The 26,318-nt window shown below is 54.0% G+C and overlaps 8 protein-coding genes across 8 annotated transcripts; 5 read left to right on the top strand and 3 right to left on the bottom strand.

The window, feature by feature from the left end:
* Positions 1-2,906: 2,906 nt before the first annotated feature.
* Positions 2,907-5,827, bottom strand: PG985_007435 (uncharacterized protein; the record flags this gene model as incomplete). Its single annotated transcript, XM_066827203.1, has 6 exons — positions 2,907-4,063; positions 4,114-4,185; positions 4,238-4,575; positions 4,650-4,937; positions 5,533-5,560; positions 5,680-5,827. 6 exons carry the CDS (start codon positions 5,825-5,827, stop codon positions 2,907-2,909), a joined length of 2,031 nt encoding a protein of 676 aa, XP_066684878.1.
* A 753-nt stretch (positions 5,828-6,580) lies between these two features.
* PG985_007436 (ATP phosphoribosyltransferase) lies at positions 6,581-7,723 on the top strand (the record flags this gene model as incomplete). Its single annotated transcript, XM_066827204.1, has 3 exons — positions 6,581-6,644; positions 6,706-7,275; positions 7,347-7,723. 3 exons carry the CDS (start codon positions 6,581-6,583, stop codon positions 7,721-7,723), a joined length of 1,011 nt encoding a protein of 336 aa, XP_066684879.1.
* An 804-nt stretch (positions 7,724-8,527) lies between these two features.
* Positions 8,528-9,176, top strand: PG985_007437 (uncharacterized protein; the record flags this gene model as incomplete). The annotated part of the gene is made up of 2 exons (XM_066827205.1): positions 8,528-8,644; positions 8,841-9,176. The coding sequence occupies 2 exons, from the start codon at positions 8,528-8,530 to the stop codon at positions 9,174-9,176; spliced, it is 453 nt and encodes a 150-aa protein (XP_066684880.1).
* Positions 9,177-10,865: 1,689 nt separating this feature from the next.
* PG985_007438 (uncharacterized protein) lies at positions 10,866-12,742 on the top strand (the record flags this gene model as incomplete). Its single annotated transcript, XM_066827206.1, has 2 exons — positions 10,866-11,673; positions 11,736-12,742. 2 exons carry the CDS (start codon positions 10,866-10,868, stop codon positions 12,740-12,742), a joined length of 1,815 nt encoding a protein of 604 aa, XP_066684881.1.
* Positions 12,743-13,538: 796 nt separating this feature from the next.
* Positions 13,539-14,924, bottom strand: PG985_007439 (uncharacterized protein; the record flags this gene model as incomplete). The annotated part of the gene is made up of 3 exons (XM_066827207.1): positions 13,539-13,648; positions 13,721-14,359; positions 14,435-14,924. The coding sequence occupies 3 exons, from the start codon at positions 14,922-14,924 to the stop codon at positions 13,539-13,541; spliced, it is 1,239 nt and encodes a 412-aa protein (XP_066684882.1).
* Positions 14,925-15,444: 520 nt separating this feature from the next.
* Positions 15,445-17,169, top strand: PG985_007440 (uncharacterized protein; the record flags this gene model as incomplete). Its single annotated transcript, XM_066827208.1, has 2 exons — positions 15,445-16,071; positions 16,504-17,169. 2 exons carry the CDS (start codon positions 15,445-15,447, stop codon positions 17,167-17,169), a joined length of 1,293 nt encoding a protein of 430 aa, XP_066684883.1.
* Positions 17,170-17,435: 266 nt separating this feature from the next.
* PG985_007441 (atp4 subunit B of the stator stalk of mitochondrial F1F0 ATP synthase) lies at positions 17,436-18,323 on the bottom strand (the record flags this gene model as incomplete). Its single annotated transcript, XM_066827209.1, has 3 exons — positions 17,436-17,461; positions 17,523-18,200; positions 18,293-18,323. The coding sequence occupies 3 exons, from the start codon at positions 18,321-18,323 to the stop codon at positions 17,436-17,438; spliced, it is 735 nt and encodes a 244-aa protein (XP_066684884.1).
* Positions 18,324-18,965: 642 nt separating this feature from the next.
* Positions 18,966-20,790, top strand: PG985_007442 (CBF/Mak21 family protein; the record flags this gene model as incomplete). Its single annotated transcript, XM_066827210.1, has 4 exons — positions 18,966-20,213; positions 20,289-20,498; positions 20,554-20,586; positions 20,650-20,790. 4 exons carry the CDS (start codon positions 18,966-18,968, stop codon positions 20,788-20,790), a joined length of 1,632 nt encoding a protein of 543 aa, XP_066684885.1.
* Between the last annotated feature and the right edge of the window lie 5,528 nt (positions 20,791-26,318).

Below are 26,318 nucleotides of genomic sequence, written 5' to 3' on the forward strand. Positions count from 1 at the left end.
CTCGAGATTTCTTGCAACATCTACATAAGTTTGACCTGTGCGTGAGAGAAAGAGAAATAGCACAAGATCATAATCGTTCGACCCGACTATTTTCCCACCGGTGCCGGACCGGTCTGGAGAAAGTAAAAGAAAGAGTTTTTAAAGTTTGAGCGAGTCGTTATTCAGCCGGCCTAATGTGAGCGTTCGGTGCTATCTATAGACAAGATAGGCTAGCCTGCTAGCCTTACTAATACCTACCTGTCAACTTGTCAACCAAATCTACCAAGACTGGGATGTCTGGTTTGGGCGTAGCAGGGCAAGGTTTCCGAGGAGACAACGTACATACTGAATTGGAAAATGGATATTCTACAGTATTCGCGATCGGCTAGCCTGAGCAAAAAGAGTCAGGCCGTTGAACCGCCATCATCCATCCTGATTCGAATCCATCAGCAGGTGCCCAATCAGGATCCGGACGCATATGAGGCCCTTGCGTGCGGGTTCCCACCTCTGGAACCGAGCGAGATTGCCTGCATCTTGATGGAACCTCACGCATTCTCCTTCGGTCTCCTGCGCTTCTCATGCGATCTGCTATGCTGTTCTTGTCGATTTACCCACCTGCATATAACGAGAGCAGCAAAAGGAAAGACCGATGCCAATACTGTCGCATCCCGACAGAAGCTTAGTAGCGGTGGGCTTCTCGGAGCGGGGGAAGGAGAGGTGAAAGAAGGGGACAGATAGTCGGAGACTCCGACTCTACGGGCGCCGCACGCTTCGGACCTGGTCGAATATGGCCTTTGGCGCTTGGGGATCTCGCTTCCTGGAGGGCCTGCTGTCGATCTAAATCCATGGCCATGTCATGAGATGAGATGCGGCGACTTGCAAACTCTGAGCGGCACGACGGAAAGGGTCGTGGGAAAAAATTAATCCCTGGATTATGACCCCCCCAAAGCAGTCAAATGCATTGCGCCGTGATCCGCAGTCAGGTTCTGGCCCGTCAACAGGCCCCTTCAGCTTCTGCGTGGGGGTCCATCCGACTGTTATTACCATGCCTCTTACGAAATTTCCATCAGCTCCGCCCTGGCTCGATGCGGGATGATGAGGTAGCCGCGTCCGCCTTTGTGATTGTGCAGCTCGTCGTCGTGCTCGATACCTCATGTCGCAGTATCTGTGGCGCGATGGCGAAAGCTAGGTAAAACGTGTCGGTGATGGACATTCATATGTGTAGGTACTACATACAACCGCGGTCGCCCGTCCAGTTCTCTTGCTTGGGCTGGGGAAGAGGGTATTTAAGTTTTGCCCTCTCGGCGCGTGCCTCGATTCTTACCAGATACCCGCGTGGCAGTAGGTTTGGGGCTGACATGGGGTGGGATGGCCGATGCCCCCTTTTGGACACCGAGACTGGCGGCCCCCATCCATGCAGGTGCGGAGGAGGCTTGTCCGCCTCCAATCGCGCGGCGGGAGAGGCCTGTAAGCCTCAGGCGTCCATGGTTTCTTTGGTCGCTTGCGGCTGTTTGGTTCGTGATAATGGCATCTCCCTCATTGGCAACCTGACCCGTCGCTTGTGCGAGAACTCTGCCGACTGGCTAGCTGACTGGCACCCTGCTCGGGGTTTGATCGACGTGATGTCGCATCCTCGTCGATAACCCGCATGTGTTATTGTCAGCGATTATCTGCTGCTCCTGCCACCTGCATCGCATACACAGGGGTAACATCCTCTCTACTTGTATAAGTGGACGGCGGGCTGTCACGCAAGACGTCAACTTCGAGATCCAACGGGTATAGTAGCAACAGCTTGCGGCTCTGTCCGCTTCCCTCCCAGCTCATCCTAGGCTTTGTGATTCGATCCGCAAGCCAGCCTTGAAGTCCCCGTCTCTATCAAGGCTCCTTATCTTCAACCAGGTGTCGCCAAGTACAAGGGTCTTCTGTCCATGTGTTCTCTCGAGCTGATCTACGGGGGATGCTGCAAGGGACTCCTGGAGTATTCCTACCTGTACATGCTGACTGCATCAACCCGGGGTGGTGTCAAGTGACAGCCGTTTGTTCTCCCCTTCTTCTCGAACCCCCACGCCGCACCCGATTCATCAGATGATCCATGCGATTCTATAAGTACTTACTTATCATTCACCTAGGTGATTCCTACCTGGATCTTCACCGTGCCCTAAATGTGCTGACCAGTGTGGGCTTGCATCTACACATGAACTGTGACGAGGTGCCGCTAGTACTATAGTCCAAACAGCGTGGCGGCATCATGTGATGCCGCTCGGTAAGCCGAAGAGGACAGGCTATCGTCGCCACCGAGAGCATCTCATGATGCGACCATTGCGCTAGGCAGGGCGATGACCACCGGTCTCGTTTCAGGCCAGCACTCACAGGTGCTGAAAGAGACGAGTGCACACCATAAACAGCCAGTTCCTGCCACGCACTTAAGGGATAAGATAAAAAGAAAAAGGAACGGCATTACATGGTGCTCTACCTTACACAAGTATACCGCGTCGTGTGTGATATACGTCTCGCTCTTCAGGGGTAACGCTCAACCCATCGAAGAGCTCTTGTGACGATGCATACGATAAAAGGAGTAGAGTTCGCCAGCCAAAACCGTAGAACAGTGTAATAGATACGCATTTAAACCCATACAAATCTATTCAATACAAGACAAGACCACAGCAGGTATCTTGCTCAGGTTCAAATCAATCCCACCTAACGCCACGCCGAAAGAAAAGACCAGTGGCCCCTATTCCGTTTTCCAGTGAATCAGTCCCCAAATCAACATAAGCCGGACCCTCTTGATTCGTAATCATGGTACAGTAAGGAAACAAACCGGACGATTACCGACTCTAGAAACACGGCTGGAGATATCCACTCACGATGTATATTGTAACCGTCCCCTCCTTTTCTTTTTGCTGTCTGGAAGGCTCCAATATTCTATTCTACAAGTACTTCAATTTCCGAGTCGCATAGACCGACATGGTCGCGCTGACCGCCCCAATGAACATACAGACCGCAATCGCGTTGGGCCCGTCCGTGGGGTGCTGCTCCTCCGGGTGCGCGTCGTGCGCGAGCTCGGGGCTCTTGCCGGGCTCGAGGATGGCGAAGACGATGGTGCTGATGAAGGTCCCGATGAACTGGGGGATCGTCGTATAGATGTTGAGGATGCCGAAATAGATGCCCGAGAGCTCGCCGGAGCCGTTGGCCTTATCCCCGCCGTCCGGGCCGTGGGTGCCGCCGTTCTCGAGATGCCGGTCCGTCGTCGGGCTGCCGGGGTGATCCAGGGTCGTCATCTCCACGGCGCCGTTGGGGACTCGCTGGTACGAGGCGTTCGACTCGGCCCCGCCGCTGAGTTTGTTGACCTCGACGCCAAGGAATGTGGGGGGCGCCCACATGGTGATTGTCCAAGGCAAACCGCAGATGCACATGATGACCGTCGCAAATCGGAAGCTGGTGGCGAAGGGAGCCAAGTAGAGAGCGAATGCGAATAAGCCATTGCCGAACATCCAAGCCGTCAATAGACTCGGTTTATACTTGTTGAGCTTCTCGAGGTACGAAGCGATGCTCTGTGGGGGTCTATGAGTGAACTGGTCGTCCTCGGGGCTTCGGATGACCAGTGGCAACACCCAGGACCCAACCGCTGTAATGCACGAGTAGATGACCAAAGCAGTGCTCCCGATCCGTCCTATGTCACCGAGCGCATCATCACTTTTGGCATCTGCCGGGACATCGTAGCGGTAGTAGGTCTCGCCCACCCACGTAGTGCCGTAGAACAGGAAAGGGAACCAGCCAATCCAAGCCCATAGCTGGACCATGCAGATTGCTCTTATTCGTGGAGGGAGATTGAGGATTGTCGACCAGATCTGGTAAACCACTTTGAACTTCCCTCCGCGCTGGTTCGGATCGTGCCTCACATCCACCAAGACTCGCTCCGTAACGGCCCAGCATGTGACAGCCGATGCACCCAGAATGCCCACGGCAGCGATGACGGTCAATTTCTTGAATTGCGTAGCACCGAGGAAGCTGCCAGTGATTTTTTCCAGATCGACGGCGCCAGCAACGTAGCCGATCAGGTGGCCAATGGAAGACATTCTGCCTCCTGGACGCAAGTCAGTACCGTTATTAGTCTAGAGGTGGGGTTTAGCCCACCCCATGCAGCACCATCTTGCTGCTTGGATATGGGTAGCGTGTCGACGACCAGGCTTCGTGCTGCGGACATGACTGCAAAGAATTAGCTCCTGTCTTGACGGCCATGTTCATAATCGAGACGCACCAGCATTGATCGAGAAATCTACAATGTAGATCGAGAGGACTGCGACAAATATAGTTATATTTTTCGCTCCTTCACCTTCGCCGAAGAATGCCGTGATGATTTCCTTGGTAAATCCCAGCACCAGCAGCCCGAGAGCCACGATGATAGAACCGACCGCGATAAAGGGGCGCCGGCGGCCCCATTTCGACTTCGACTCGTCCGCAATCGCGCCGACAATAGGCTGCACGACGAGCCCGGACAACGGGCCGGCGATCCAGACCAATGAGGTGTGCGACTTGGACAAACCGAGAGATAATAGGTAGGGATTTCCATAGGTCATTTCTACTCCCCAAGTAAACCTGCAGACGATGGTAGGTGCGGTCAGTCTACGTTAAGTCGTGACAAGAGCCCCAAAAGGGACCAGCCGACTTACACGATGCCGAGGGTGCTGAAGTTCAATAGCAGCATGCGCACCGTGTCCGAGCTGCCCTTAATTGAGGGCTGCCCCGACCATTTTGACATCTCTGCGGGATTGTTGGCGTTGCGCACCCAACCGTCGTCTTCGCCGCCGTCTCTGGCCTCTCGTTGTTCCCCTATGTTCGGAGAGGCGGCTCGCGCGTTGGTGGGGCCTGCTGCGTAGGGGTCGTCGAATGGCTCCCAGGCCTCGCTATCGGAGTCGATTGCGTCGTCGTGCTTCGATCGGTGGGAAGAAGGGGTTTCGCTCGGATGGTGAGCGTCTGGGGCCGACGGGGGGGATTTTCAGGCCATCTGGCAATGTCGAGGCCATAATAGGGCCCGGAATGCGGCAAGTTATGGTGAGATGGGTTGGCTGCTGACATTGAATACAGGGATTGGTACGTAATTGCGAGATCCACCGTCACCTCTTGGGATGTCTTGGGGAGCCGGGGTCTGGGGTTGCACAGAGTGGGAGATGGGTGGTACAGTTCGCGTCAGTGAGACATCGAGAAAGGCTCACTCTAAATAGGTGGTGAGCTGAGATGAGGATAGCTGATAGGTGGCAGGAGGACATCTTCTGTGCTGACGGTTCTCGTTACATCTCATCGTGTCGCATAGTGAGAGCTCCTAACGTCCAAAGTCCAGATCTGCTAACCTTAAGGTCCGTCTAGGCGAGGTACCTCTTGCCCTTCTAGAGCGTCGTAGATGTCTACCCCAGATTAGCTCGGCGGGCGATCATGACGTCGAAAATGACCGCTGGAGTCTGATAGGTAGTAATTGTCCATTGACAGGAAACCTCCGTACTTGTAGATAAATAACGTAGTGCGTTTACACCATCCACCAGCTAATACATTTCCTACCTGAATATGACATCTGTTTCCTGCCATCCTGTATTCTAATTTAAGGGGCCGGATCTGAGATACATTCTCGCTCGAGTTCAGCTCCATGCGTTTGGGAAAGTCTTGAGTAACGAGATCCGAGTACACGCAATCGCATTTCAGACAAACCAATACCACCTGGACCAATGGCTGTAGGTAGGTAGGTATTTGCGCCCCTAAAGCTGATCTTATGCGCCTTGGCTGTGGCTTGCCGCGCAGCCGGGCTCTTGGAATAAGGTCGCACCAGCATCGGTTTGATCGAAAGGGGAAATGGCATTTTGACTCGCAACAGCGATCTCGCGGTTCTGATTCTAAAGAGGAAGGCGCATGGGATGGGGATTCGATTCCCATTGGCGATCTACTTCCCTGTCGAAATACCTCAGATTGCATTGGACAGGCTAATGGAGCATTGAAGTTAACGGCCCGGGTCCCATAACCTCTTTTGCGGGACCTAGGAAGTATGCTTTGCTCAGGTGTGCGCTGTGCCTGCCCCGCCGCGCCTTACACACACAGCTGGGCGAATTCAGCAATGGTTGGCTCCGAAGTAGGAACGTGGGGTCCTAAGTCACTCTAGAGACTGCACCATCGTCGCTAGAACAAAATTTGTGACCCCTCCAAACAGTCATCGCGAAGAGTCAACCCGATTGCTGCCAATCAATACCCAATCGCGTCGCAAAAGATCTCCGAGTATAGCATTGCTCTCGCTTCTAAATAAAGAGGGAAGCTGACCCTTTACAGCTGCACATCTCCTGCATCCTACTGTGTGTTTGCGACGACGATCCGATTTCTGACCCCCACCTCCACTGCCGGCCTGAGCCAGGTATATCACCACCAAGTCGCCATATTTTTTCGGAGCATAAGGGCCAGCGTTTCAAAGCCCGCATCCCCCTCCGCCTCTTGCAGTAGTTTCTTTGGGATCCAGTAGAGAACCACCAGCAAGATGGACTTGGTCAACCAGTTAGTATATACCCTTTGACCGCCCAATACCACAAGCCGTTCCTTATACCCAACTCAACATCGATCTGGAATCATGGCCGAACTAATCTCCCTCGGAAACAGCTTGGAAGGCCGCCTACTATTCGCCGTGCCCAAAAGTGAGTAGTCTATCCGAACTTGCCGGCCGTGACAGTCTTTGTTTACTGACACCCGCTCCAGAGGGACGGCTGAATGGCGCCGCGCTCAACCTTCTCGAGGGTGCCGACATCCAATTCAGGAGAGAAAACCGCCTCGACATTGCTCTCGTCAAGAACCTTCCCATCGCCCTGATCTTCCTTCCCGCGGCCGATATTCCCACATTCGTCGGAGAGGGCCAGGTCGATCTCGGTATCACTGGCTTCGACCAGGTCCAAGAACACGATGCTGGTGTACACGCCGTCTACCGCCAAAGGAGGTTCTCCGGTGAGATCACGCCCGAGGAGGAGAGTGCCAAGACCGCGACTTCCGGCTGCGAGACCGTCATGGAGCTTGGCTTCGGCGCTTGCAAGCTTCAGGTGCAGGTGCCCGTGAAGGGTCCTTACCAAACACCCAAGGACTTGATCGGAAAGAACATCGGTACCAGCTTTGTGAAGCTTTCGGAAAAGTACTTTGCCAACCTGGAGCTCGAGGCCGGCTTCAACCCTCAGGACACCCCGAACGGCAAGCTGCGAACCAACATCATTGAGCTGAGTGGTAGTGTCGAAGCAGCCTGTGCTCTTGGTGTCGCCGACGGTATTGTCGACCTTGTCGGTAAGTAATCGCATGGCAATGACCATTCTCCGACAACACTGGACAAAACATACTGACCATTCGGGCTACAGAGTCGGGTGAGACCATGAAGGCTGCCGGCCTGATGCCTATCGATACCGTTGTCGACTCGAGCGCCATCCTGATCAAGTCGCGGTCGCCGCGCAGCACGGAAATGGTCGACTTGATCGCATCCCGTATCCGCGGTGTCATCACCGCCCAGAAGTTCGTCCTGTGCCAGTACAACATCGAACGATCATCACTGGCCTCGGCCTCTCAGATTGCACCTGGAAAGCGCGCCCCTACAATCACCACCTTGGATGAGGAGGGATGGGTGGCCGTTTCCGTCATGGTCGAGAAGAAGAAGATTGCCACCGTCATGGATGAGCTGATCAAGGTCGGTGCGCATGACATTCTGGTCCTCCAGATCGCGAACACGCGAAGCGACTAGACGCGCAGTGGAAGTTCCACCGCCATATAGCATAATCTAGAGTAATATATGCAAACCCGTTAAAAAGTATGATGTACGCCATATCGTAACACATTCCCGCAGGTAGGCAGCCTGTCAACCTGTTAAACAGGACATTTCGCCTACAGTTACATGCACGCGTGGAGGAATGAGGAGGTGTCCAAGCCACCAAGGTATACGTGTAGTCATGATGGTGCTCATCGACATTCGCCTCGTGTGATGTAAGCTTTTGAGGCTGGGATTTAGGGAGGGGTCGGCTCGCTAAAATCTGCCCGCTGGTCAATTAGCACTTTTAAGGTGAGATGACCCCTGGCATGGCTTTGCTAGCTGAACCGTCGAATCCAAACATGAAGCTGGAACATGCCGTTACGGGTAAGGTAAACTTGTGGAAAAAGTTCAGCTGTTCAGGTACCAGATCTGCCGGCATGACGGGGCTTCGGGGGGTTTGTAAAAATAGACCCAACCGGTTGGGCGAGACTAATCGTCGATTTAGGCTGAGTCGACGTCACATCTATCAACAATGTGACGGGTCCCCGGGGGATCTACGTACAGAGAATCGATCCGAATCCGCAGGGGCTTGTAGGAAAATTCCGAATAGTGTCTGATAATATCTGACCAGGCAAGCAATCTTCCTTCTGAAGTAACCGCTTACTTACTTTCATCCTTTTGCATTTTTCGTTTGTGTCTGAACCCCTCCCCATCTTATGTTACTCGAGAGTCGAGACCTCCAAACTGTGTCACGAGGGCCGCCCTAAATGAATCGCCGTTGTCTCGGGACCAGAAACCATGCAGCCGGCAGAACCAAAGAAGAAGGCGACGGCTTCTCCGGCTCGCCCGGAAACCGAAAAGGAGGGTGGAAATGAGAATGCCGAAGAGGCCCAACAGCAGTCGAAGCTGTACCGCGTGAGTCACCACTTTTCTTTCATCCCTCCATTCCCGGGTGATGATTGGGTTTGGCCAGTTCAATGGAAGTCTGGTAAAACGACCGTGTTTGTCCGCCCCCATGCAACCTCGCTTTCGTAATCGAGGAGCACTGTTACCCGTGTATCCATATCGTATGATTTTTTGGGGGGTTGACTCTGTATGCTAATTTGCACAGATCGTCATGACGCCCGTAAACCTCATCTCCTTCGTCCTCGGGCTCTGGCTCGTCGACCTGCGGTACCGGCTCCGGCGCGCGCGCGCCCACCCGCACCCGCCGTCCTCGACGGCCTGGTCGTCGTGGCTCTGGCGGCCGCGCAGAGGAGGAGGAGGAGGTGAGGGGGAGGAGCCGTTCTACTACCACTCCAAGCAGAAGAAGCTGATGCGCATGGAGGCGTCCGAGGCGTTTCGGCTGCGCAACCGCGTCATCGTCGGGCTGGCGCTGGCGGCCTTGTTTGTGCTCTGGGCGACGTCGTGGTCGATTCGGTGCGCGGTGGCGTGGCTGGTGGCGTAGTGCGCGCGGCCCTTACTGCTACTACCACCTACTGACTACGGCTACCACTGACGCGGTCTCACTTTCCCGTCGTTGGGTTGGACGGGTTCGGCTATCCCGTTGGGAGATTGTGGTATCCGTAGGGGTTCTTCTACTACAATCGTATGGCGTGATGGGAAGTCTTGTAACAAAAACAAAAGCCGCGGTATCTCTACATGTATATAGTAATCACCGTGGGGGGTCTTGCAAGCGTGGGGTGATTTTTTGAGCACAATGTCATATTTGAGCAACTACAAAATGTGATGGTAATGCCGTCGGGTAGATATGTGCAAGGGTGACTATAGGAAGTGCTATACCGACTGGGTGGTATTACCAGACCGTTGTGCATCGAGTGATAAGGATGCCTATACACATTCGGCACGCCCCCGATTCCGAGATTGACTTTAATGAAACCGGGTAGGATCCTGCACGGCTCCGGCATCCGAGACCAACAGTTGAGCGGTCGTTCTGTAAGAGCCTCTCAGCCTGGTGGTGGTGCGGTAAGCTCGTGATTCGAAGCCCACGGTGATCGCATGCGGTAACTGACTCGGAGCCTGCCTGGGCCTAGGTATGCCATCGTCGCCGAGGAGGGTTGCAACCCGAGGTCAATTGCTGGTCGATCGTTGGTTGCCGCGCATGATAGTGGCACCAGCCCACTGGAAACCTGCATGGGCGATGGTTGCGTCGTGCTGCACTTACTTGAGGCTCCTAAGGGCACTGCTAAGGGTTCCTTGGGCCTCGTATGTGGCGTGCTTAATCACTGTTACTGCAGGTGGCACTTGTTATGCTGTGACGTGAAGGGCAGTACTCGCACAACTTGTCGTGATTTGTTGCAGCCGGCACTGATATGGGGGTTGGCAGGTTGGCAGTTGGTTTGACGTCAGGACCCTTGGCTCTGGTGGGCCACTTTTTCGCCTGTTGGACTTGGACTTTGGATGATATCTAAAACTGCGTAGCACGCATACGTACAAGTCCAGCTGGCCTAGCCAAAAAGCCTAGCTTCATTCATGCGCATTGAGGAGGTTGAACTAATAAGGAGTAGACAAGCGCCTTACGCTCCAGATCTAAGACAAAATCTATATAAGTAAGTACCTCATATCTACATGAGATCAGTCGATCACGACAAGGCTGCAAGGGTTGGCAGGGCGGGTTGGTGACATAACGAAATTATGGGCTGGAAGGGAGCCGGTACTAGTGGGAATTTACCGCAGTGGAACAGACACGGGATCACAGCTGCAGAGGACCAAACGATTCGTGCTCCATACCTGCTGCTGCTCCGGGTACGAAGCCGACAGCATCATCGATTGCGAAAAGAGTGCCGATTTCAGGTTGCTTGTCTGCCCAGCATACAGCTCTCTTTCTCTCGTCTTTCGAGAGTCGCGTGTTGCTCCATATCCTTACTTACACACACCTTGCATGTGCTCAGGCAGTATTTTCTTATTCCTTAGTCAAGTAATCTAGCATTGCCAATTGCCTCTGTCGTTCTTTTCCTATTTATCTTACCTCGCCCCCCTTGCCAATTGCATCGTTGCTATTTCAGGAGCATGAATCTATAGACGAATTAAAGTTGCAACCATCTCAGACGACTTTGGGTTAAGACCTTTCTACATTTGGAGGACCAAGCTATACCCCCCTGGCCGTGCCTTGCATGGTACAAAACCATCTCCAAAAATGACTCCCCTCCTCGGTGGTGCTGACTTAGCAGACACCTACCGCCAACTCTATCGCGACAAGGCCCAGCAGGACATCGCCGCGGGGAACAAGATCCCCTTTCTCATCACCTTCCACTTTCTGTCCACCCTGGTCATTCCCCCGCTATACCTGGCCATCCCCCATAAGCAACGCCCATGGCTTTACCATGCCCGTTGGCTGGTTCTGGCACTATGCCTCGTCTGCAATTTTCGAATGGTCACGCATTCCACCAGCGGGAACCCGGCCGTGGGCTACTGTGCCGGACTCATTGCTGCCTGGGGCACCATCCATCTTTTCAATATACTGGTATGGACAAGGCCTCAATGGGACGCCAAACGGGTGGAGAGGTACGCGAGGACAACGTCTGAGATGAACGGGTCGACGCTGGGCAACAAGGCCAGCCCGCTGCAGCTACAGTCTCGTAGCAACGGCCACGCAAAGCCGGCTTCGGAGACCAATGGAAACGGGGCGAAGCATTTGAACGGGAACGGTCATGCCAACGGCTATGCATCACAGACAACTGCGGAGGAGATGACAGCAGATGCCGTTGACGTGTCGTCCAACGGACATGCTACGAATGGGCATGCGCCTAATGGGCTGAGGGAAAGACACCCGGAGAAGCTTCAACCAACAACCTCTCTTGAGTCGGAGGCCGAAACCCCTGGGGCCAATGGGGTCTCTCATAAACAAGAGTACTTCTACGAGTGGCAGGAATATCCGGAGAACGCACCCTTCTCTACTCGTTTCGATTGGGCATTTGATATGGCCTCCACGATGCGCATGACTGGTAAGCAAACGCCAGGCTGTATGGCCAACACTACAAGATAGGCTTTTCTGACCGCGAAACAGGCTGGAATTGGGCGATCCGGGTTATACCACCCTACTACCCCCCTCCAATAGGGGCCGATGGCAAAACCCAGGAGCCCCTCGACGTCATTCCCAACATCACCCCTGAGGGATACGTACGCTACCCGACGCGGAGCGAGTTCATCTACCAAACCATCTTCAAGCGCATCTTACCGTGCTATCTTATTGTCGACTTCTGCGCCACGCTGATGACCCAAGATCCATACTTTGTCTTGGGACCCGAGCACAACGAGCCGTTACCTGCCAACCTCGCCGCGTTGCCCCCCTATCTACTCAACCTCCGGCGCACCGCCATCTGCTTCCCCGGCGTCATCTGTGCCATCGATCTGGCCTTCAGCTCCGGCGCGCTCGCGCTGGCCTGTTTCGCCCCGCCCATTCTCGGCTTCCGCGCCCACCCCTGGCACCTCCCCACCGCCTACGGCTACTTCAGCGCCGTGCTGGACCGGGGCCTCGAGGGGTACTGGGGCCAGTGGTGGCACCAGACATTCCGCTTCGGCTTCGCGGCCCCGACCAACTGGCTCGTGCGCCAGGGCTACCTGAAAAGGGGCTCGCCGATGCACGCCTTCGTCGGCAGCCTCGTCGCCTTCGGCCTGTCGGGCTTCCTCCACGCCATGGGGAGCTACTCGACGGTGGCCGAGTCCAAGTGGTGGGAGCCGCCCATCTTCTTCCTGCTGGCGGGCGTGGGGGCGCAGATCCAGCGCACGCTGGCCCGCCGCGTGTTCCGGGCCCCGATCCAGGCGTACGCCCCGCGCTGGCTGCGGCGCGTCGGCAACTTCGTCTTCACGTTCGCGTGGGGCCACCTCATCAACTCGTACCTCCTCGACGACTTTGGCCGCTGCGGCCTCTGGCTCTTCGAGCCCATCCCCTTCTCGTTCGCGCGCATGCTCGGGCTCGGCAGCCCCGGCGGCGACTGGTGGCGGTGGGGCGCCTGGATGTTGCCGACGTGGCATTGGGGGAAATATTGGTGGGATACTGGGCTCGCGATGTAGAAGCGGCGCGGAGAAGAACGATGGCGTGCGGGTATTGATGACTGATGATATGGATTGTAATTGGGAATGGGATTGGGCTAGGTGCATGGGCAGAGAAATCAAGAAGAAGATGATGTGGCAAACAAGACAAAAAGACCAGATTTAGGTTGATCATACGGGGGACTCGAATGCCCATAAAAGGGGAGTTTTGGGAGTTTGTCGATGCATTTACCCGGGACAGACTGTTAGCTAGACCTGGAATATCTGGAAAAGGGGGTGACTGCGGATTGGTTAGAATCACACATAGAAAAGGAATCGATAAGATATTCAGAAGGTTTAGACGACGAGATATGCACCGCAGTCTAGTGAGAATATGATTCTTCAATGCCTTAGTACTGGGCATTTTACGATGAGACTGAGTAGCTAATTAGGATATGCGTGTGATAACACAGTTTGCTAAAGTATCTTGTAAAAGGGGTTTGAACTCCACAGCAGTCGACGATTATAGAAATGCAACCAAGACGAGGAGGCTAGATGGCTGAGAGGGCAAGATAATAATTCTTGATTGAACCCCGATGGCATTCCACTCCGAAGGCTTTTGTGCCGATGTGTATTTACATTCTGCCTTGTCGATGCCGTTCCCCGTTAAGTAGGTATACTTACAACGATAACAATGATATCACGTACTCGTTAGACCAACGTACAGTTTTGAACTGGGTAGAGAAAGCCCGGCTTCGTTAGCAAACCCAAAGTACCTCAATTTCGTGCAAGAAGCGATGAGAAGAACCCAAGCCACCGTTCAAACGTCGCTTCCGCTTTACTCAAACTCCCATCCCCTGAAATCGTCCACGAACCGCACGGCTGCGGCCAAGTACCTTTCGTGGACGTCTCCCCACGTCTCTGCTGCTTCCTTCATCGCTCTCACGACTAAATCATTGGTTGTTAGTCTTATCACAAAACTATCCAAACTGCAAAAAATGGCAAATAGAGGGAGCTTACCTTTCACCACGTGGGCATCCGTACAATAGGGCCCGTTAAGAGCCTTGTCCACGACGTAGTTCCACTGCTTCCCCTTCAGGTCGCCGGGACGGACATAGTTCTCGAAGTCGATCTTGGGCCGGTTCAGGACCATGTAGAGGGCGACGGTCAGGAGCCACCACTGCCGCACCAGGCTCATGTGGAACTTCTTGGGGACGACGGGTAGCAGGATGCGCACGGCGTGGCTCGTGGTGAGGATGTGGCAGATGAAGAAGTTGTACGAGTGCGCGCCCGGCGGCACGGAGCCGACGAGGAAGGCCACGGCGGCCTCCTGGGACTCCTCGAACTGCTTGATGGGGTCCTCGAACGTCCAGGCGTTCCAGTACTCGAGGAAGAGGTCCTCGTGCTTGGAGAACAGGTCGTCGAAGTTGTGCTCGCCCGGCTTCTCGAACAGGTCGTCCAGCCGCTTGTCGTTCCGCATCTTCTCGAGCAGCTCGCGGGGGGAGGTGGAGCTGCTGGCCGAGGGTTTGGTGTAGGACGGGTCGTCCAGGTACTTGTGCAGGAAGTCATACGAGACGGAGGTCATGACCAGCGCCTCCATGCCGACTTGCCTGCTATCCAGCTCGAAGGCGTAGCCCAAGTGGATCAAGGGGTGGCCGACTGTGAATTCAGATTAGCCCCGACCAAGGTACACAAGAACGCGATAATTGTATGAGGCTTGCTTCAAGAACTTACGACCACCGATTAGAGAGTTCACCAGCGGCTCCTCGCCCTCGAACATGAACCGATGCACTACCTTCTTCCACTCATAGCTGTCCTTGTTGGCCAGGTTGTCTTCGTAGAAATCCAGGTAGGCCCGCTGGTACTTCTTGTCGCCCAGGAAGTCGCGCCAGTCGTGCTCCGTGACCTCAGCTGGCGACGGCTTCCAGGGGTCCAGCTGCTTGATCTCCTCCTCGTAGATGGTGTGCTGCTGGTTCTCATTGGCGCCTAGTATGTAGGCAGAGCCGAGAATGTGGGGGGTGTGGTTGTGGAAGTTATTGGGGCCGAATAGGACGGAGTGGTTTACATGGTTCGCCTTGAGCAGGTGCTTGAGCGTCCGGGTCCTCTTCTCTGGCGACGACTCGAGCTCATGGACCTTGACGGGTGGGAGGTCGATGGATTTGACAGCGCCGCCGTTGCCAACGAACCGATTGACAATGGGGACGTAAGAGAGCAGAGAAGCCATTTTTGAGTTGAGGGGTACGGTTTAGACCAATGACAGTATGTACTTGGTGACACGGCGTTTTGATAGAGGCAGCTCTCTATAAGACAGGGCTATTTTCGTATCATTCGCAACTCATCCCCTGATGTCGTAGATATACGGGTGGACAAGTGAATGTTCAATTGTCTTCGAGGCCGGGTCATCAGACGAACATATACGATGCCAGTAGTTGATGTTACTTCCCTATGATGCAAGTGTGGGCAGATGGGGAGAGCTAAACTTATATTCTTTATTTAGAGGGGTCGACGATTCACTTTACTGTTGGGCCAGCACCTGACGTCTACAATCAATAGCACCGATGAGTCCGAGACGCGACCCCCCAAAAGCTCAGTTTAGGCGCTAGGCTAAACCCGGAAGCCGCCTAAATCCGACTAAACCTTGCCTTGCATTGAGTTTCCATTGGCCCTGCGCTACAAATAATTCCCCGTCGGCCGGCTCTCTCAACAACAACAACATCAACAACAACAGTTTTCCCTTTTCCAACATGCCCCAGTCGGACGATATTCTCATCTACGCCGAACTACTGTCCAACGTCGGGCGGGTATCTGTAGCATGTGATAGCCCACTCAGCGGGGTGAACACGACTGCAGCGTCCGTCTCAGCAGATAGCCTGAGCCTGACAGTTCGGAATCATAAAATTGAAAACACGCTGAAGCTTCCTGACAGGGTGGTACCTGCGGAAGACGCAACGAAGCTCTTGGCGGCGCAAACCAAGAAGTCGCAGTGTCAGCAATGGAGTCTTCCGCTTGCGCCCGTAAACGGGTCCGCTACGCGTAATATCCAGCGTCGTGCAGCGCCAGATGCCCAGGCATCGACACCGTGGTCTGCCCAAGACCTCAGCCCGGGCTCCTCAGTTTACTGCCGGGGTTGCCAGACCGTCGTCGTTGCGGAGGGGAAGATCGAGACCTGGAAGGACTTGCCGAGCGAGAACTGGGCCGAGATGATGGAGTTCTGGCATTGCCACAAGCCTCACGACCATGAGCACCATGACGACCAGGGTCTCGCGTCAAGAGGCTACGGCGCCAACTCGAGGCTCTCGGGTCAAAGCGGAGTTGGCCTCGTGGACTTGACATCCCTCTTGTTTGCCCAGAGCGACTGCTCCAATATTGCCGTAAGTACATTACCCATGCATGCTGTGATTTTCCTATCGTGTTACTGCTTCGTGGGTATATAGAAGGTGGCCAAGTCAGCTTCATCTGCATTTCAGTGGCGTGGTCGCCGATACTCATACCCTAGATTAAGTGATTTGGCTCCATTTTGGCTTGCGGTTGCCGAACCCTAGGCCTTCGGGACTATGGGATCGGTTTCTGCTCTATGCCGGGAGTCGCCTTTGTATTTCGCCAGGACTTTCTTTGGACGTGGAAAGCTTGGGATTTACCAGAGGTACATTTACATACAGATGCCTGTATAAGTCTTATCATTATGTATTATAGTACGATTCGAGCCCCCAAATAATACAAAATAACATGACCATCAATAATCTTCTCTGTTCACCTATTAGTCCTACGTCTTACTATGCATGTGCTAACTGCGTTATGGACAGCCATCAACAACACCGAGTTCGAGTGACAATCTTGAGTTAGAGAACGTCGGGTCCAGACCCAGGAATGGCTCGACTCGCCTAGCAAACCTGGGGAACCCTTTGTTCTGTAGTAAATGCCACCGCGAAATAGGCGTTTCCCATCAGGACCAGACGTCCGCCACACTCTTCAAATGGGCCATATCGATCCGAAGCCCAGCTAGCACAAGCAGCACAACATCAACTCCAGCTGCCCAACCCAGCCTCCCCCAGTGCGTGAGCGCCATGCTCATGGCGACCCTCTCACGCTCCGCCTGCTCCAAAACCATCATCATCCCCTCTACTGCCGGCACTGGCACTCCTCTGCAGACGGAAGCTGAAGAAGAGCAAACGCTTCTTCACATCTGGCTCTTCAACCAGGACATCACCTTCACCTCGACCGAGCAGCGCCCGGAACAGAGGCCCGTGTCCGCCGTCAAAGTGTTCTACCGCTTCGTCACCCAGGCCGAGGCCGACAAGCTGGTCGAGTCCATGGTCTCGGACGTGCAAGACATTACGCTGCCGGCGGCCGCTGCTACGCAACTACGGGAGGAATTGGAAAGGAGCAATGGGTATCTACCTAAGCCGATCCGGAATTTCAACCAGTGGAAGATTGGCTTGCTGGAGAAATGGAAGGGTGACCAGAATTAGGCATGCATCAGGCAGTTCAGAAATATACTCAAACATGAAGACCATACAACAATCGACTAGTAGACTCTTGGAACGGTTGTCATGCTAGGTGATATAGAGGCTACACGGTTGGCATTCGATACGTTCATTCAGTCATATCACGCAAATTGGCATCAGCAGTTTTTATGGTGGTTCTTCTTTTGACTAATGCACAGGGTGTATATGGACACGGGTGGTGGTAACAAAGGGAATCCTTGCTCTGCTTCTGGTATTATCTAGTCCACCGTCTATTGGGTCTTGGCAGAGACGATTCCTATGAAATTGGTCAGTACACGAAAAGAGAGGCTATTTTCATCAAAGATATAAGAACTTACGCTCGACATCGGCAACGCTCTGCTGAAGAATCTGCTGAAGGACCTTGGGGTTCTCAAGCTCCTTCTTGACCTTGGCAATGACGTTCTCGGCCAGCTCGCGCTGCTGGCGCTGCTTGACCTGACCCTCGTAACGCACCCACGAGTCGAGGACGGTCTTGGCCTCGGCGGCCAGAGCGGTGGTCTGCTCGAGCTCGTAGGCCTTGGCCTCGAGCTGGGCGGTCTCCTTGGAGACCTCGAAGAGAGCCTTGGTGGTGTCAATGACGCCACCCATCTGCTGGACGTTGTCGATGCGGTCCTGGACGGCCTGGGTGTGGTCGGCGCGGGCGGCGTTCAGGATGCCCTTGATCTTGGCGTTCTGCGCCTCGGCCCACTCCTTGTACATGGGGCCTCCGTACTTGATGAGGGCGCCCCAGACGCTCAGCAGGCAGAAGGCGACGACGGACTCCTCGTTGACCACGTAGTACTCGCTGCTGATGGCGTAGATGGACAGGCCGGCCGCGGAGGACATGATGGCCGACTTGGACAGCAGCGAGTTGCCGGGCAGCGAGTCCAGGATGGACTGGGCCTTGGTCTTGGGGTCCGTGGACGGGACGTTGGAGGCATATCGGTTGGCGCTGACGGAGGAAGCGAGGGCCGGCAGTGCTCGCGGGGAGACAACTGGTCGGAGGCGGGCAGCCCCTACGGAGAAGACGACAAGTGTGAGCAGCAGCGCGGACCCGAGACGGGGCAATTGAGGCTCTTGCGAGGAGCCTCGATACGAATTGACTTACCGAAGGCGGTCTTTGCCAAGCGGGAGGCCATTGTGTGATGGAGAGGTGATGCGGAGGTGTACTGGCGAGGCGAGGCGATTGGTGTTGCTTGGAAAGTGAGGTTCTTTTCTCAGGATTGCTTGTGGGTCCGCTTGGGAAGCTCTGCGATTCGGATCAGGTCGGCAATCTTTTCTTCCGAGGCCTTCCTTCCTTGGAAGCTGAGAACGAACCTACTTGTCCGCCCGAACGAGACACTGCGAATTGCGATCAAATGCACCAAAGATTAAACGTCTTGGAATACCAGAGAATACGATGCGATGAGAATAAATCAGAAATAAAAGGGTATAAAACACTCAAATCAATTGCATAAATGCCAATTGATGATACAGTTGCATGCACTTTCCGAGTCGTCAGATGAGATCAGAGTCCGTCCGCCTGTCCGTTGATTGATCCTGCCAGATCTTTGCAGGTGCCAGATACCCTCTGAGCCACGGCCACCCGCTAGTTGGTTCAGCAGAGTGCAGCCTTGCTCGCTAACTTTTGGAGAGCCACCCATGCTGTAATCCCAGTCCCATGCTCATCTGATAAGCGATAACAGCCAAAAAATAATTTATTATCGCTATCTACAGACGACTAGTACTTGCGCGCTCCCAACTATACGACTTTGCGACCATACTTCGTCGACGAATTGAAAATGCCGAGCAAGACGGCTGACGTACCTCTGAAGAGGAAACGCTCGAAGAGCGCAGAGAAGCCCAAGAAGCGTGCGAAATCCGAAAGCGGCAGCGATGAGGAAGACAATGCGCAGGCCGAGATCCTGCTCCTCGAGAGCGCAATCCTCGAGTCCAAGAAGAACTACAACAACATCACGAGGTTATTAGATCTGGCGAGGAATACGAAAGATGGCGAACTGTCTCCTGTCGCCATGGTGGCGTTGACAAGGGTCTTCATAAGACTCCTTGCCCAAGGTAGCATGACGAAGAAGGCCGATCAATCAGAGAAGGAAACCATTGTTATTCAGTGGTTAAAGGACAGGCTGGTAGACTACGAGACCGTCTTGATCGAAGCCCTGGCCGACGAAGATGCCGCTTCGAGTGCGCTTACGTTAGCCATGCGCCTGTCGAAGGCCGAGGGGCAATACCGAGACAACAAGGACGAATACAGCTTTCCCGAGCCATTCTTAAAGGACATTGTCCACGCGATAATATTCGACGGATCCAAGGAGCTGAGGAATGAGTTCTGCGAAAAATACCTCGGTGAATACTGTGATGTTCGTTATTACGCCTTCAAGGCCATGGGCGAAGTCCTTGGCGCAGACGAGAGCTCCCAGTCCAGGCGGGAAACCCTCTTCGAGAACGCCTATGAGATATTGTCGTTCTTCGAGGTGGTCCCCGAGACGATGGAGCAAATGGGCGAGTTCTACCTCGAGAAGGCGCCAAAGAAGCACCCGGTTACGATACTGTCACAGCAGAAGCGACTGGGCCAGGTGGCGTGGCTAGCAGCGCTGAGACTCGGCCCTAATAGAGATGAAAGGAAACGGGTGCTTAAGAACATGACACGGATGATTGCTCCTTGGTTCACTCAGCCCGAGTTCCTGGCCGACTTCCTCACCGACTCATACGATGCGGGCGGCAGTATCTCGCTCCTTGCCATATCTGGTATCTTCTACCTGATCCAAAAACGCAATTTGGACTACCCGTCATTCTACCGCAAGCTATATAGTTTGTTGGACAGTGACATCCTTCATTCAAAGCATCGATCTCATTTCTTGAGACTGTTGGACACGTTCCTGGGGTCATCGCATTTACCCGCAGCCCTTGTCGCCAGCTTCATAAAGAGACTGGCTCGGCTATCCCTCAACGCCCCCCCTGCTGCCATAGTTGCGATCATCCCTTTTTTCTATAATCTTTTCATGAAACACCCGCTGTGCACGTTCATGATGGTAAGCCCCTCCGAGTCGAGTCAATGAAGCCACAGGCACTACCTTGCAGTTTACTAACGGCCTCCCTCGCATTAGCATCGTGTGCCCCGAACCGCGGAGGACAAGGCCTTGATTGAAAATGAAGGGTTCCTCGATGTATTCGACGCTTCGGAGCCCGATCCGATGAAGACCAACGCGATCGATAGCTGCATATGGGAAGTGGTCCAACATCAAGACCACTACCAGCCCAACGTAGCCACTCTGGCCAGAATCATCCAGGAACAGTTCACTAAGCAATCATACAATGTAAGATGACCCTATCGACGTTGTCTAACTTGGACTGAATATTAACGATATACAGGGCGAGGATTTCCTGGACCATTCCTACGGCAGTGTAAGCGACCCCTGAAAACATACCCACCCTTTGCTACCTTGCTAATGAGCATTCGATCTTCAGTTTCTCGAAGCCGAATTCGCAAAACAAATCAGGAAGGCGCCTGTTGTTGAATTCATGATACCCAAGAGAATCTTCCTGCCACAAGATCCAGCTTCTGGTGTCGAGGACAACCTACTCACCAAAATTTGGGAATTCGAATAAGAAATGTCCCAAGTAAGTTGCTTGAGGTGATTTTGTGTGGCAGATACGAAAGACTCAATGGTCCATGAGTGGACTGGATTGGAGTCTTCTTGTGCCGCTGCTATCATCCGGTGGGCCAGAACCTTCCTTACAGCCCCCCAGAGAGCGTCACTACCAGCAGGCACAGCCAACGAATGTCGAGTAGATCATAGGCATCGGGACCGTGAGTCAATGGCTAGGGAGCAGCCAGCGACCTGGAACCTGTTCAAGCATGTCGGGCATGAACACATGGATTGTGGTCATGATCCTTATCGCAAGCAGTTGGGTGATGCATCATGAGCCCAGAGTGACGTACAGCCTCGTTCATGACTCGACTCTGTCTCTCGTATCATTGAACACTGGAGGCTGGGTTCTGGAAGAAACTACGGACACGACGGGCAGTTGGTTGTGGCGCCCAACAACATTCCCGGCTGACAAAAGGAATGTGGTAGCAACGTGTTACGGGATGGATGCAAGGCACGACACACATGGAGTCCAGATCTATCAATAGCCACCACCATTTTAATTGAAGCATCGAGATACCAGCTTGTGACACGAATTCGGGTTCATGCTGGGCAACCATTCTACTGTTTCAGAATCCCTTCTCTTAATCGCAACGACTGGACCAGATCGAAAAAAAGACCTTCTCCCATCATGACGATCCATGAGTAACTTTTCATGGTCATTACCTGTTTCGTTTGGGAACGATGCTCGATCGGGATACTGGTAACTTTTCGCCCTACACCGCCATATGGGTTTGCGCATGGACTGGAAGCTTTGGAAGCAATCAGACGTCCCAACCCCGGTTATTTCGGCAAGGCTGGGGTGTCTGATTCCTTGTCTTTGACGTCTTCCGAGTACAACCCTCTGTAGACAGCCCTTATAATGGACTCTTGTTATCGAGTGGCGATGCGTCTAAATCGACGGCCATACAAGAATAGCTTCCGATGCCTGGGGGCTATAGTAGTACGTGATGTCACACACTCACCCGGCACGGCCTTTGTCGTTGCCCCGGGTACCTTGCTTAACTGCCGCACTAAGCCTGCGGGTGTCCGGGGAGCACAGGATTCTAGAAAAACGCGTAAGCTGTGTGGCCAGATAACCGAACGAAGCCATCGTCGCTTCTCAAGTCACGGCCGTCCCGCGTTCCAACGTAGCGTCGAGCCAAAGCTAGGGCGGCTCTCTCTCTTTCGTTCGACCTCGTCCATTTTCGTAATCACTTTGGGTAGGAAGAGGCTGAGTGCCCGCGCGGTCAGAAGTTCGCGTCTTGACTTGCGCCTAGCATCTCCAAATTCGGTCGTTGGTGTTTCAGCTCGGAGGGATATCTGGTTGGCGGTGAAAGTAAATTTCTCGTATATTTCATTGGGCCGCACCGGGGAAAAAGGGCAGGTGAAGATTCTAGATTGCCCATCCGGCTGCATACCCCTCATTCTTCGCTCGGCCAAATCTCTCTCGCACAAACATCACGAGTTTCCGTAAGTAGCGAGTACCTGGCCCGGGTCCGAAGCAAAGTAGATTTCCATGACTGGGGAAAGAGAGGCATGTAGTGTCGCAGTAGGAAGCCATCGTGCCCGTCCGTGTCCTTCACCGCAAAGCTCGTGAAGAGGACCTGGACCTCTGCAGGCCCAATGACAGGGCGGGCGGCGGAGCACGGCTGGGCTACCGACTCGCCGGCACGCGTCCGCGTTTTTTCCCACGATGGAACCCCCGCCGGTTTCCCTCGCATGTCGTGCCCGCTAGGAGCGAGTCACGATGACCTGGGTGGGCGGGCGGCGATGCCAGTCGTTGGTCCAGCAGATGGCAAAGCGATCTCGACCTACTTCCCGCTGCAAACGGGGAAAATCTACAGGGTCCAAGTTGCAAAGACGCAGTGGCCAACAAACCAAGCATCCATTAATCCTTCCCTTCATCTATCCAATGCTGTCTAAGCGGCAAGAGGGCACCTTACGTACGCATCTTTGGTTTCTTTGGCTAGGCGAAAAAAAAAAAAACACTATCTCCTCCCCACCGGCACTTGATTGCATTCGGTGTTTCTCCTCTAGAGTTTCCGAATGAACGATCATTCATGACTTGTAACGGCTAGGAAAGAGGCATTGAGGGAACTGGACGGAAATAGCAACGATAGGCTCATGCCTTGAAGCTCGTTTGATATGGCTATGCCGGGATAGACGATCTCTTCCGAGAGCACAGGCTACCCGGGAGAGAGGAAGCACCATCTCTGCTTAGCAAATCGCCTAAGGCGTTAGTCGACCATGCAAGGCACACCGTTGGGTGCACAGTGCATGGAGAGCTTTTGATGAGCAGAGGGCTGAAGATGAAAGGCTTCGTAATAGTAAACAGCCTACTATCAGCTAGTCCAGCTAGCTAGCACAGTGAGAGAGAGCTCCAGCCACAGGGTGCATCTTGCCAAGGCGACGGCGACGACGACGACTACCAAAAGATTTTTTTCATCCTTCTGTCAATCTATCACCTATCTGTCTGTGCCTCTGTCAGATTCTGCACCAGCCCATCCTTGGCACGCATAGGAATCAACACCGCCGCAGCAAAGGACGGGCTGGTGCAAGGAAAATGAGCTGAGGGCAGCTCATCCTAGACCAATATAGATTGCTTGTCCGGACGAACGAGCGAATCCCCTCGCTTTGGGTTCCAATAGACGACTCACTGATCACTCACCGCCCCATGTTCAGCGCCCAACATCTCAACCAATGTCGAGTGTGCATATCTACTACTACCATTTCAGATTTCGCTCGGGTCAAGCGCGCGACGGAAGAAAAAGAAAAGGCATGCAAGCTACAGTGTGCTAGGGATGAAAACAGACGGGAAAAAAATGGAATCGTCGATTGCGGTTCCTCACTTCCGTTGTCCTGTCCTGGGCGAAACTGACGAAACTGGCAAAAGCTGGGCGTCGAGTTCGGCCGGCCGGCCAGTCAAGACGCAAAAAAGGCAGCTTGGTACGAACGGGGCGTCGTTTCCCAAAATGTGACGGGCCGGCCTTTTATGCGACCCGTTGTCACACATCTTGGTAGTTCGTGCCCAATGCTTCGCTGCTCAGCCAGTCGGTCTCCTGGATTCAATTCAGTCCTCTTGTCCTATTCTCGTTTTGGCACTTGCAGACGACAAACGACCACCACCCAAGCAACCCCTTCGCTGCAGCAGTTGTCGGTGAGTGTGAGCGCGCGAGACTGGACGGCCGAAACCCACCTGCCGCCCAGCTTCCGTCCAAACGGGAGCCGCTCCTCGACTTCCCCGTCAGTGGGAATCTCTCTGCTGCGGGTGCGTCATCGAAACCGCACACTGTACTGCTCCGTTTCGCACGAGCCTTACCTGCTCGCTCACCTCCTTGTTTTGATTTGAGATTTCCCAGACACAGAGACCGTTGTCTGGCCATAGCGCTCTGCTTGCTGCTGCTCATCAATGCTAACTGCTAACTAACCCAGCCCACCGGCATCTGAATACCGTCATCCAGGCACTGGCCCGCCGGCCACCATCGCGCGAAAGACCTGTTGCCAAGGATCTGCGCCCGACGATGGCCCAATCGTCAGCCTCCGGGCGGAACTCCCAAGGTCACAAGTCTTGATCCCATCGGGGTCCTTTCCCCATGAGTAGGAGATGTGAGCAGGAGACGCGTTTCTTTCGTGGTTCTCTGGGTTGAAGATGGATGTCAATCACATCATCGCCTGAGCTTTGGAGCAGCGGTTCCACGTCGTCCGACCGTACCGTATAAGCAGATCTCGTGTCTTGTGCCGCCAGGAACCTCGGAAGGCGAGGAAAAGAGGCTGGCGCCGTTGTGGTTGATGTTGCTGCTGCTCCTACGGCCCATTTGCCCGACGCCGCATCTACAGTATACTTTTGAGGTTTGCAGTCACAGTATGCCTTGAGAGCTCAGGATCAGATGCATCGCAACGCGGGCATGAGCAACAGCCCCCACCTTGATGGCTTCTGGTACGCGGTCTGGATATCGGCCATTGTTGATCAACTTAACTCCTAGGCCTAATACGAACTAGAGACCCGGAATGAAGCGAAAGAGCTCCAGAGAGGAGAAGAAAATCATTTTCGCAACTGCTCGCAAGGGCACATAGCAATCCGATGCCTGGCTCAAGTAAGATCACGTCTATGGGTTCCGGTCGGTGTCTCCGCCACTGTTTGGTTCAAGCTCGAAAAATGTTTGGTCTGATGTCTAGACTTCATATGGGACGACGACCTCTCCACCAGCCTCAGCCCAGCGCGGCATATGCGCATGGAGTCAATGCGCGTAGTGTTGTGTTCTGAGGCTGCACCGTGGTTTTACAGCATTGAGTTTGAGACGCGGAGGCTGGAGAAGATCGGAGTCTGCTTACTACTCCTGAGGACGCGTAGCTTTCCTCCTGTCGAAAGTGCAAATAGAGTCGCCCAGGCTGGGATAGCCTGGGCAACCCGGGAATTCTTCTTCTTATTTTCCTTCTTTCGCTTCTTTCTTCCATCGAACAGTCGGTCAAACAAACTGTAGCTACCCCTGTAGCTCCCGGCGACATAGCGCCACGGCCCTGTAGCTCTGGCGGGGCCTTAATAATCCTTCATGTCAAACAAGAGCTACACGCCTAGTGGCCAGACGGGCTCCATAGTCTGTGCTCAGCTTGTTTCCGGATTCGATTCCAGCCTTCCCCATCTAGGGAGAGAGGGCCAAGAGCCCAGCAGAAACCGGAAGCTCGTGCTGGGATCAGCTTTCCCAGCGCTGCCAGTAGGTGCAGCAAGATTTGTAAGGTGCATCCCGACCGTTTATGACGGAGGCGGCAAGGTTTTTTCCTTGGCTGGACGTTCAGCCATCTGCTTGGACCGACCTTCCTTGGCCTAGGCCGAAGCAGTCGGCCACTGGCCAGAACACTGGCAAGGTCGGGGAGAAAAAAAAGAAGAGGAGCTGGAGAAGGTTACAACGCGATAATTGATAGCTACAGTGTGCACAGTCTGTCGTGGTCGGAGATCGGGATCTCATAGCTATGGCAGGGGTCCAAAGATCGCCTGCCAGGCTCCTGGTCTCGCATCATTGATCTGACCTGAGTGACAAGAGAAAAAAACAGTGTGTGATGTTCCCGCCCGTCCTCCCCGGAGGTTCCAAGGTAAAGGTCAGGTCAGAGGAAGGTATACCTGCCCAATGCCTTTCTGTTTCTGGAAGGGAATGGCAATCTGCTGCCGCAGGGTGTGTGCATCGATTCCAATAGAACTGACTGATATACCATCCCCCCAGGAACCGTCAGGTGTGACGAGGTGGGATGACGCGCATCATCCTCGTAAAAGCTGTGAGAAGGGCTCTCTCTGACCTCACTGTCGGTTGGTGAGCGCCCGTTGACCGTCGTCAGGCTCTGAAACACCCGGTAGAGTCATTTGGCATCTAACGGATATCATGTGACATCAGCTGGGCTTTGGGTTGAATTGGTCTGATGTTTGTAATGCGCGCATCGGTTTGTTGATTTGATTGATGCTACATACGGTTCAGTGTCAGTCAGGTCCTGTCACACAGCTGGCTGGCCCGGGTA

This window comes from Apiospora marii (genome assembly GCF_038362585.1).
Source record: "Apiospora marii strain CBS 49790 chromosome Unknown utg000004l_segment0_segment1, whole genome shotgun sequence".
Classification (NCBI taxonomy): Eukaryota; Fungi; Ascomycota; class Sordariomycetes; order Amphisphaeriales; family Apiosporaceae; genus Apiospora; species Apiospora marii.